Source organism: Corvus kubaryi, unplaced genomic scaffold (assembly GCF_017639235.1).
Source record: "Corvus kubaryi isolate FWS band 111438036 unplaced genomic scaffold, C.kubaryi_AGA036_p1.0 split1-37296, whole genome shotgun sequence".
Lineage (NCBI taxonomy): Eukaryota > Metazoa > Chordata > Aves > Passeriformes > Corvidae > Corvus > Corvus kubaryi.
In genome coordinates, this window is record NW_024582075.1 from 19,403,433 (window position 1) to 19,415,645 (window position 12,213).

At 41.3% G+C, this 12,213-nt stretch overlaps 1 protein-coding gene across 9 annotated transcripts in view; it reads left to right on the forward strand.

Annotated features, from left to right (window-relative positions):
* The window catches only part of ARHGEF28 (Rho guanine nucleotide exchange factor 28), a 118,197-nt gene that overhangs the window by 64,141 nt on the left and 41,843 nt on the right, over nt 1-12,213 (forward strand). For 7 of the 9 annotated variants that reach the window (XM_042012855.1, XM_042012859.1, XM_042012857.1 and 4 more), the window contains 5 exons: nt 1,743-2,044; nt 4,489-4,633; nt 5,918-6,029; nt 10,615-10,687; nt 11,198-11,321. In XM_042012855.1, the coding sequence (XP_041868789.1) occupies nt 1,743-2,044; nt 4,489-4,633; nt 5,918-6,029; nt 10,615-10,687; nt 11,198-11,321 (756 nt within the window). The remainder of the gene's footprint in view (nt 1-1,742; nt 2,045-4,488; nt 4,634-5,917; nt 6,030-10,614; nt 10,688-11,197; nt 11,322-12,213) is intronic. The other 2 variants (XM_042012856.1, XM_042012863.1) reach the window with 1 other exon arrangement.

A 12,213-nucleotide genomic window follows, 5' to 3' on the forward strand; every position in this document is an offset into this window, starting at 1 on the left:
CATTGCACCTGGAATCTTTCCTCCATGGTCACGCTCAGATACCATAATTTGGGCTGGGGGGATGAGTCTGACTAGTCACAGCATGTATGTGATGGCTGGGTCTAGTTAAATAGACACCAGCTTCTGGTGGCATGTAGCTACTTTTCAGTGATGCTTTAAGTGATTTATTCATTTGTAACCTGCTTTAGGCTCTCCCTTGCCTGAAAGTTGGAATATAGAAGTAAGAAATTACCAGATAATATTAGAAGTCTGAGATTTTGCAAGTGTGATTTCTTCTTTTCCTTTCTTTGCCTCCTGCCTGTCCCTACCCCATGCTCTGAAACACTTCATTCACTGCAGATCCAGTTCATCATGACAGATGTGATGGGAGTTTAAGTCAGAGGCTGTGTGTGTTCAAAATGCACTGAAGAGATGTATGTAATAATGACCCATGAGTGAGCAGCTGTCAGGGGACTATAAAGTGCAGTCTTTGAATGCTTGATTTGAACAATATCGAGGTTGGAGATGGTGATGTTACCCAAGTACATTGCTCAGGCGGCCTTCAGCTAACCTTTGTTCCGTATGTGGTCGCATTCTACTTTTTAAAACTGAGGATTGGGGCCAAATTCTCCCTTAAGCACCATGCAGCAGGAGGCAGAGTGGCTGCAGGAGAAGGTCCCTCTCGTGCTGAGGAGGAGCACTGCCCAAACAGGAACAGCTGCATAAGACCTGGGAAAAGCATTTTACCTTTGTGCATGTCATGTGCACAGCGCAACAGAAGTGTTTCCAGACTTGCATGCACTGTATCTTTGAATGCAAATGTGGGCTGCTGTAAAAATGCCAGCAGTTCTTCCTGTCTTTTACTAAGAGAAACACAGTTAAGATGGGGATGAAAGCACATCTCAAGACGGACTGGAGAAGAGGAAGTCAGCAATCTGAAAGACCAGGGCTTAGGACACTCTTGCATTCCTTCCTTTATTCTTGCTTTTATACAGGTGCTTTTTGGAGACTGAATGTTTCCACTGGCAGTGTGACTTTTCACATAGTATTTGATATCTAATTAGATGACTGTAGCCCCTAGCTAAAAGACTAACAATGAACTGTATTTTAGTATCTTCTGCAGAGTCAACAGGGAATTCAAAGAATTATTTGTTACTAGAGTCTAAGTCCTGATCCCTGTACCTAAGAAAATAGAATTCCCAAATCCATCCCTGTCTGTGAAGAAAGAGAGGTTCTTCAGGCCCCGTATTGCTTAATGGCAAAAAATAAGAGTCCTTTCCCTTCCTCCCATCAAGAAACTCTGTTCCAGGTCATGTATATTTATCTCAAAGCTTAGGAAACTGGTGCTGTAAAATTGAAAGTGCATGATGTGTAGGCTGATTTTTCCACATTACATTGCACAATTATTGAATTCTCTTCCATATGTCTCCCACACTAATGTATTATGCTTATTTTTTGCTCAACTCAAGGGTAGTTTTTAATAAAATCTATGAATATATATATCACTAAATTTAATATAAGGTATAAATATGAGTGAGAAATTCAGTAGACTTGGAAATACCAATTCATTGCTGCTCTAATTAGGGAAAAAAGCAATGCAAAGTCTTGAATTTCTTAGCCATACAACTTCCCTTAAATTCATGTGGTGTAGAAAGTAATAGGGAAAACCCCACAGAACATATATCCGTAAATAAAATGGAAAACTGCTCTGGTCCTTGTTTCCTTGTTGTTGCCTCTTACCAGCATTCATTTTTTACCTGCAGGCTGGAGAACTAAAGACTAACTACATTCATGGAGATGGTGTCAGCAGTGAAATATCTCTGAATCCCACCAACTCAATCCCGATGGCTAAGAGCTCTTCATCTCCCTCCCTTGAGGAGAATGATCAATTTATATATCTCCCAGATGAACAAAGTCAAAGGCCAGTGAAAAATGAAGAAAATGCAGGATCAAGGCATGCCATTTCACCTTCTCATCTGTATGGAGCAGATTCATATCTTACATTCATGACCCATGGATTTATTAAGGATTGGGGCCAAATTTATGCTGATATGAAAAAAAGAAGGTATGGAATTGACTTATTGATATGGCCAGAATAACCATTATTTATAACCACCTTTTGTTTAAAAAGGTGAAGCAGAATCTGAAGTAATAAATATTATTATTGGGATGAAATCTCTGTTTTTCATTACTAATAGTTATTGTCCTAATAATCTGTTTTCATAAAATAGCTGTGAAGATATTTTTAACAAATAAAAAGTGTCCTCTTAATAAATGTATTTTAAATGCAAATGGATACTTTTATACCTTTATTTCTTGTATGCAAATACTCTTTACAAAAGAAAAAATAATAATCAGCTCTTCACTGTCACTGCCACTGTGGCATTTTTGACAGAGAACAGAATTCCGCTCTGGTTTTCCTCTGTTATATTTTCCATTAAGAAAATAGTCCAAAATCTGTTGAAGTCTCTGGGAATCTGTCAAGTCTTTAAATAGGCCTGTAGGAGGACCATGTTATTCCTGATTGCATAGGTATTTTTTATCTCAAAAGACGCAGTGCAGAGTATAGCTGCTGTTTCTGATAGGTTTAGATTGTTTTCTTCTCCACTGCTGGTACACAAGGTTTGCTGCCATTTGTCTGAAGATCCTCCTCCAAATGGCTTCAGGTTATGGTGGGAACTGGTAGGCTTTAGAAATGCAGAGAGCTTTGAAGATGGAACTATAATTTTGGTTATTAAAATTAGGTTTTTAACAGTTAATTTAAAAATGAAACAACTTAACAATGAATTTTCTTGATGAAAAGGTTTTATTGCTTCTCTGAATAGATGAGATTCCTTCTTCTGCAGGAGGAAATTTGAATCTTGCTCCCACCTTTGAAGAGTATTAGGAATAGTTGGATGTGGAGCATCAGATCTTTGTAAAACAGTAAGGAAGCAGAAGGATCAGCCAATTATTTTTTAAAATAGGCAATAAAATTTTCTCTACCTTAATTTTGAGTTTCTTACGCAACTATGAAGTCCCACTAGGAGGAATCTTTAACACAGATAATACAATAAATGTCAGAGTTTTTCTTTCACAATCCTTTTTTTCTTTTTCACTAACTGTGGGGATGTCATGTAGAATACTGTAATCTTCCTGTGCCTCTGGTTAGAAACATTTTTATCCTATATATTTTTAGATAGTCCTACCCTTTTAAAGACTTAGGTTATGTACCTGTATGAGAACTTAAGGAGTGTATATAAATTTTCAGGGACAAGTGATTTGCCTTAATATGTCATATGACATATGTAAGTGATCCAAATGTTACACATAAAATAAGACTACTGGTATGTAATTCTGTTTTAAAAACAGCTTTTTATGTCAGAAAAATTCCCTGGAGAAGTTACCACAGTAGCTCATGTATTGCTTTTCAATTTTAACATGTGACAGTAACTGATAAAGCATTTATGTAACTTGTTTCTGAGATGTCACATGGGCTATTACTTGGAAACATTGCAAAATACTGTCTCTAGAATTGTAATAAGGAAGTAGTTTCAGACAGTAGCGATAGATTTGTGCCTCAAAAAAGTAGTGGTGTGTGAAGGAATTTTGGTGCTATTATTCCTGGTAGGAACTCTGGCTATTTAGAAATACCACACATAATTTGAAGTTTTATGTTGTAAGGCTGGAATGTTATTGCAAGCAGTCAACCATTCCTTCCAATCACTCTGATGAAGAGACCATGAACTTGCTCTTGCAGATAACAGGACTCATCCTGGGGAACTCATCCTGGAGATACTGCTGATCAACCTTACTGCACTCTCCAGCTCAGAAACCCTTCCCAATCAAATAGTCTCTACGTATTTGACATATTGATTTAGCCTGAGATTTTTCAGTCTGCTTGTAGCTCTGTATATTTTTAAATGTTTACCTTCCGAACTGAACCTCATAAACTGTCTCAAGACCCTCTTAATCTCCGTTATTGTTTTTTCTCTTCCATCTTTTGTCATGAAGTCACAGATGTAGATGAAAATATGTCTGTGAATGGCCATATCATATCTTCCAAATACACACACGCATATAATATCCATCTATATCTATGTATCTTGAAAGCTGAGGTAGTTCTCTCAGCCCTGCTTATTGTCTCAGTTCTCTTTATCATATTTGTAGAGAAACAGGTTTATGCATGGAAAAAAAATTTCATTTTTCAGGAGATGCTGAACATGGGTCTAAAAGTAATGATCCAGAGGTGGCTGGCTGTGGTGGGAGTGTGTGGGTTCATGGGTGATGCAGATATCTGCACTGCAGATCCATGAGGCTGGGTCAGAGGGATCCTGTACAGAGAAACTGAGTAACCAGGTGACTGCAGGCCTGAGGAAGGCCTCAGGGCATGGTTTCCCTGACATAATCATGGTGCTTTGGGCTGTCATTGTTCAGAGGATTCAGCCGTATATTTGCTTGTTGCATTTGGGCTGAAGTAAATTGCTAGGAGGAATTCAGGGAAGTTAAAGACTTCGTTGTCTTCTTCAGTTCAAGTCTTGATGACCTTGAAGTCGACTGTGGAAGTGGAGCTGTGTCGGACAGATCCCATGTTCACTACCCTCCCCTCGGCTCTTCAGAGGCCCTGGCTTCTAGCAGAGATGGATTGAACTTACCTACCAGTCTGCAGCCCAAGGTATTTGATACTGGCTTGGTTTGAATTGTTTTCCTTTCAACTAAATCACTGAAACTATGTGAGAAATATCTAAATCTGAAAGGGAAAGATGAGTTCCCATTTGGCAGTGCTGGTGTCTCCAGAGAGCACTCTCACAGACTTGCGAAGCTAGAACTCCCTGGGTGTGGCTGGGCTGGGCAGCAGCCATGGAAAGAAAGTGTCTGTCAGAAATTTGCCTCAACTTTAAAAACCACATAATTTATCAGACGTGTTTCAAAGGAAATATCTCAGATTCAGTGAATCAGCATTTTTTAACCAAAATATATTTAGTGAGAAAATGTTTAACCAGCTGTAGTTATGTGAAAGAGTAATGCTTTGTAAAGTGTACAAGTGGCCTGCTGCCTGTTTTGAAACAGTTTCTAAACTCAGGGAAATTCAATTGGGGTGTGCATTGACCAATGTAAATCTCTTCGTTTTGGTTTTCCGAAGTATCCTGTCTACATTAATTTTCATTAGACCGTGGTGCTATTTTTGAGATCTTCAGATACATACATAGGATTATTTCTTGTTTGCAGAGATTCTTTTTGATTTTTTAGATGCACTTGTTGCCACTGTAGAACTTTATCTGACTTTTAGCAAATGATTACATGAAGGGAGAAAAAGAGTTCAGCACCAACATGAATTCTGTTATGGCTGTTTAAAAAAACAATAAGGTAAGCACTTTACAGGAGTTTTAGGAATAGTCTCTGTTGAAATGCAAATGATGTATCAAACATTAGGGGATTTCCTTTCAAGGGGTGTTACTGGCATATTTGGTAATTGGAAAATGTTTTCAAATGCGGTGATAATTTAAAAAGCCAAAAACAATATAGAGAAAAGAGAAAGAGGTCAACTCCTTTCTTTGGAAACTCTGACATCAGTAATTACCAAGGCCTGGTCAAAGTCTGCAGGAAATGTTCTCAAAGTATTAAAGTACTAAGATTAATGCCTTCCTTGGTAAAAGAAGATAGCTTGGTCATCAGATATAATGGCCAACAGTACTGTGTGGATGTTGCCTGTTACCAAACTGAAGAAGAATCTGAGCTTTCTTAGTCTCTTAGTCTAACTTGCACCCACAACTTATTTCCTGTAGTATACAAAAATTTATCATGGTGGAAATACAACAGAATTTGTAAGAAGTCACATGAAGTTTTCAAAAATTCAACTTGAAGCCAAGAAAATGTCAGCTGTTCCTGATTTACTTTGTTTCTGTTGCTGATGCATTTCAAAATGACACAAGGTTTCATTAGCTGCAATTTCTCGTAGGAATGCACAGTGTTTGGGATTCGGTCACGCTCGTATTCCTGTTCCTCGCCCAAAAGTTTGGTAGGAAGACCTCGCATTCCTCGGGACTTTGCAGTTGGGGATTCAAATGGAGGTTAGTTCCCTGGCTTTGTGTTATTCAATACCTGCCCGCTTCAGGCCCAGAGCTGATGGCGTTACTTTATAGAGCTCACCAGTGTGTATGTTTGGTAGCCTTCAGGTAGCCCTACCATCATCCCTAAATTTTTTCCCATCTACAGCCCCATCATGTCTCCCATGATACAGCCACTGATCTTGAGAGGGCATACAAGCTGGGAGAGCAATAGCCACAAAAACTAATGCAGACAAGGGCAGTAATCCTCTTTTTGGAAGATCCTTACCCTAGCCTCCTGCTGAGTGTCTGACAGAGATCAGGAGAAAGCTCAGGATAACACAGAGGAGGCATCAAAGAGGACAGATGGTTCCAGCTTCCCATAGATCCTCGGGAATCTCTGAGACACAGATGGGCTGTCGTATCTCTACACGCTGGGAAGCAAAACCCACTCTCTTCATCAAGTGGAGTCAGAGATGTCTCTGCAAGAACCTTGTAATATTTTATGACTTGTTTCTGACATGCTGTATTTCTAGACACACAGTTTCATATTTAGAAGACAGCCCACACTTTTCTCAGTGAGGGTATGGGTTATATTTGAAAACTGTGCAAAGTGTGAAATACATACACTGTGCTTTTCATACAGTTCACATCACTTTAAAAACACCTGCATTTCAAGAGGCTTGCGCTCTCTCTGTAGCCGTGTAGTCCTTACTTCCAGTTTGTTTCTCACTCCAGTATACCTTTAGTTTTTCACTAATCCAGAGCAAGAGGCAGGACATGTGAGCCACAGTGAACAAGATGGAATGGACACCCAGAGACGTTTGTGTATGCGGCATCATTGGAAGTGTTCAAGGCCAGATTGAATGGGGCTTTGAGCAGCCTCGTCTAGTGCTGGCATCTGTGCACGTGGCAGGGGCATTGGAATTAGATCATAGAATAATGGAATGATTAAGGTTGGAAATGACTCCAAGGTCATTGAATCCAACCTTTGGCCAAACACCATCATGTAAATTAAACCATAGCATCAAGTACCACATCCAGCTGTTTCTTGAATACTTCAGGTGACTCTACTACCAACATGGGTGGCCCATTCCAATGCTTGACTATCGATTCAGTGAGGAAATTCTTCCTGACATCCAACCTGAACCTCCCCTGAAGCAGTTTGAGGCCATTTTCTCTAGTGCTGTCACTTGTTGACTTGGAGAAGAGGCCGACCCCCACCTGGCTACACCCTCCTTTCAGACAGTTGTAGAGACCGAGAAGGTCACCGCTGAGCCTTCTCTTCTCCAGGCTAAACATCCCCAGCTCTCTCAGCTGCTCCTCACAGGACTTGTGCTCCAGACCCTTCCCCAGTTCCATTGCCCTCCATTTTGAGAGGCTCAAAACTGAACACAGGATTTGAGGTGTGGATTCACCAGTGCCAAGTACAGGGGGACAGTCTGTGCCCTGATCCTGCTGGCCACAGTGTTTTTGGTACAGGCCAGGATGCCATTGGCCTTCTTGGCCACCTGGGCACACTCTGGCTCATGTTCAGCTGCTGGCACCAGCACCCCCAGGTCCTTTTCCTGTGGGCAGCTTTGCAGCCACTCTGCCCCAGCCTGTGGAGCTGCCTGGGGTTGTTGTGACCCAAGGGCAGGACCTGGCACTGGGCCTTGTTGAACCTCACACCACTGGCCCTGGCCCATGATCCAGCCTGTCCAGATCCCTCTGCAGAGCCTTCCTGCCCTCCAGCAGATCAACACTCCCACCCAGCTTGGTGAGATCTGTGAATTGACTGAGGGTGCATTCGATGTCCTCATCCATATCAGTAATAAAGATACTAAACAGACTGGCCTTAATGCTGCACCCTGGGAAACAGCACTGGTGACAGACTGACAACTGGTTTTAACTCCATTCACCACCACTCTCTGGGCCCAGACATCCAGACAGTTTTATACCCAGCAGAGTGCACCTGTCCAAGCCATGAGCTGCCAGCTTCTCCAGGAGATGGCTTGCTGGGCCTGATGACCTGGCTGTCCTGTATGTGCCAATGATCACACTTAAGATTCTCTGTTCCGTGACTTTCCCCTCACTGAGGTCACCAAGGCCAGGCTGACAGGCTGTAGTTCTGCAGATCCTCCTTCTGACCCTTCTTGTAGGTGGGCACCACCCTCGCAAACCTCCAGCTATCTGGGGTGTCCCTGGTTAACTAGGGCTGATGATAAATGATGCAGAGTGGCTTGGCAAGCTCTTCTGCCAGCTCCCTCAGTACTCCAATGATCTTTGAGATCCTTTCCAACCCTAACCACTCTGATTCTTTGACATTCAATGTGGAAACATACAAAAGTTGTGGAAATGTTATCATTAACTTTGAAACCATTTAACAACTTCAAAAACTGTTGTGAGGTTGAGAGATACAATGTCTGCAGACTTTTTTCCTATAAAACTGAGTTAAGCAGTGCAGAAGGTAACCTCTTTGATGTTACTCAGATTTACTGTAAGACTTCATGTCCCCTTGTAAGGAGGAGTATATATTGCAGCCTGCAGCATGCAGCTGTGTTATATTTTCCTCCATCACCTAAAGTATTTGTAAGCATTTATATTCAACAGATCAGGTGAGAAGTCTTTGAAAAAAACAAGGCAGAAGAAAAAGGTAGAAGTATGTCACAGAACTAAAAGATAGCAGAATAGTGAAGCTCTGTGTCATGTACTTAAAGTTAAGACAGAAATCCTGCAGCTAAGGGACTTTGTTGTTGGTGTCGCAGCCCATTAAGTTTCACCAGACACCATTACCTGCCCTGACTTGATATGGGCTTGGCCCCATTTCCTTTTCGTTCTTTCTCCGCTTCCTCCTCGGACAGTCAGTGTTGGACCTTTACATATCTTGTGGAGAGGTTGAAAACCTATTCCTGTCCAGACTTTAGAAGCAGGGTGTTCTACAGCCTGCACTGCAGATGTGGTGTAATGCTGAGAGGGAGGGTGGTGGTCTGCTGAGCTTCCTGCTGGCTCTTCCCTTCCACCAGCACCTCCTGCATTGTCCCTTTTTTTGCCAGCATTTTGCAAGGATGGGAGCATTGAAGACAGTGTTTGGCAGCTGGCAGTGGTGATTATTGTGTGAGGCAGGCACACCTGTGCTTGCTTTGAGCAGTTTTCTCTGGGCATGGAACTAGCCCAGGAGTTTGGTCCAAGAAGCTGGGTCAGATAGTTCATCCCAATCTCTATGGACTGTCGTGGGACTGTGTCTGGGTCTGTGTGGGAGTCTGCACATGGAAAACCTGCCCCTTCACCTCTGCCTAGCTGCCTGCAATTTGGACATCTTGCTCAGGTCTTAGCTATACAAGAGGGAGGTGCAGCTGCCCTTGCATCTTGCAACAAAATGTAAGCCAAAGCAGATGAATTCAGGATGACAACAGGATGGTGTTTTTCACATAAAATATGAGAAAAAAAGAGGTAAAACCCCATCTGTTTCTTGTGGAAACTCCTAAATATGCCCAGGTTTAAAACATACTACCTACCAGGCTGTAACAGTAAAGGATTTGTCCCTGCTCTGTAGATGGTGTGCTCGTGAACAGTGGGCCCTCCCTCCTCCAGGCCCTTACACTCTCTAAGACAGTGTCTCAGCTCCACCTTTCTAGTAAGTACTTCAGTGCCAACCCCACAGTGCTGTTTTGCATGAGGCTGTCTTCCTCTCCCATGGATACACAGCACTGGTTTCTTACAGAAGCATCCCGTGGCACAGGGTGTGCCTGACAACTAACTGAAATGCCCTTTTAGTCTCGCTGCCTCTTTGGTAAATATTCTAGCTCTTGCTAACCTGAAGTCTACATTTGTCTGAGGAGATGCTGATTCAGCAAAGGGTGTTTAAGCCTGTATCTAACTTCAAAGAAAGCATAGTCTGGTGTTTTGACTTAGGCAAGTGCTTATCTTTCTGCACTATACCTGTGGTAGCTTTGCTAAAAATGTCTGCAAAGCAGAGTGGCTTTTAATTTGAAAATGGCAGTGGTGTCTGTAGTTTTAGGCTTATTTTCTTCTGAAACAACCCAGCTGAGTTGTTTATCTTTTATTTTGCTTTTCAGAGAGCTTGTGAAAAGAATCGCTTTGAGTCATCTGTTTATAGGATCATAGAATTGTAGAGGATACAAATTTCTAACACATTAAACATCCTATGCAGTACCTGAAGTTGTACTATTCCTCTTTATGTAGAAGGATTTAAATTTTTTTAATAGATAAAACTGTATAAGGTGTGTAACTGAAAATGTTAGAAAAATGTCATTAAGATATTTCACAGAAAATGATGTAAAAAGCAAAGTGAAGAGTGAGTCATTCAAGTCTGGGTTGTTAGGAAAAACAAAAGAAATATTTTTTGCTATTCTTACAAACAGGCTGCAGAAACTGTTATTCACTTATACTGTTCTCAGTTCTGGCAGATGCTGTCAACTAAAAGCTTAGTAGGAAGTGGTCTTAACCTAGAAAAAGCTGTTTCTAGTATGTATGTTTTTTCTTCCTAATTTTCAAATGACATTGCAAACCCTTAATGGCAAGCTTATGGCTTGGCAGAGGTCATGATTTTCAAATCAACCTGATGACCTTGCAGTCTAAGTGCCCGATGGCTGTTTGTGTCTTGCAGAGAGAGCGTACAGTCTGCCCGAGCAGTCCCGAGAGCAAAGGTATGGGTGTGTGTCGCGGAGAGCCGGGAGCAGGTTTGTGCAAGAATGCCATCTAGGGAGCTGTGTGGGGAAGAGACATCAGCACCCCTCCCACGAAGGGTTTGAGAAGTTGTGTAGAGGCCCATGGCATCTGAGAGCTCATGCCTAAACCGTGTGCCAAGCTCAACCCAGCTCTCATCACACACATCCTACAGCAGGGATTTACTGTGGGACCTGCAGAGTAGGGATGGGTTCCTGTCTGCTGCTGGGGCTCCTGTCCACTGCAGGAATGTCCAAACCACTGCAGTAAAAGCAAGGGTGCTTTTGATACCAACTGTAATGTAGGCAAGCTTGTTACACATTGCACATGCAGAGCGCTCATTGGCAAGTGTTACTTCTTTTTATAGAGGGATAGCAATCTTTTTTGTAATGTGTTATACCCACAGCAGAGCATGACATTGTAAATGTTAGGTGAGACAAGCACTGTCCGGATTCTGCTATATCTTAATCAAAGGACTGTTGCCACTGGAATGAGGAACATTTTTTCACTGGTCTCTATTTTAGGATTCAGGAAGAGGAATGGAATAAATATGCTGTACCCTCAAAAAATGAGTCTGAAAAATATAAAGTGAGTCGGACTTTCAGCTTTCTGATGAACAGGATGACCAGCACACGGAATAAATGCAAGGTAAGTTGGGATTTATGTCTTTTTATTATGCATGATTATGTCACTGTAATTAAATTAATTATATATGGAAGGTAAATTTTTATGTAAAAATAAATTGTTTATTACAAAACCATAAAAGTCTTAGGAGAACTATTTTCACTTAAAAAAAAAAATTAAAACATATGCAGGATACCCTGAAATGGCCTTTGTATTAAAAACTAGCCTTCCTTTTAAACGACAGCCTTAGCTGAACAATTTTTTGATGTCATTAGTACTTCTGTTTGGTGATCTAGCGAACATTTAAATGTATTAATTGCATTTAAGAAGTAATTTTCTTTGTTAAATCAAATTAAGAGATATGGACCTCTTCTTGGAATTGCTCTCAAAAAATAATTGAGTGTGTAAGCTTCTATGTTAGGGTGTAGTTAGCTGAATTTGCCTTATTTGAAGTTAAGGGGACTTCTTGCGTAAGTAAGCATTGCTTAGTGCTAAACAGTTGGAGATTTGAGGCCTGCATGGTCAAACAGGCCTACTGTGGAAGGTAGATTACAACACGGTAATTTAATTCTAAGACATCTTAATTTTAGATTAATGGCATCAATTAGCAGTTTGAAAGACAGGCTTGGCCTACAGGCTCTTTCTGGCTGGCCTTCTGGCATTTTTGCATACTCCCTGGTGTGCCCTTCTGTGCCCCAGGACATTCTAATGTACGTGGATGTCAAGGTGTTTGTCTGAGGTGGTATCTTCAAGAGTGTCAAAATTGACTGTGAGCATGTATGTCTGGTTGTGCAGCCTGTGTCTGTGTGTTCTCCTAAGGTATAACAGTCAGTAACTACAAGTATACTTACTATATGTATAGTTATACCAGCAAGGGTACTGTAAAAACAGACAGACTTTATTAAGTTTTTTACAA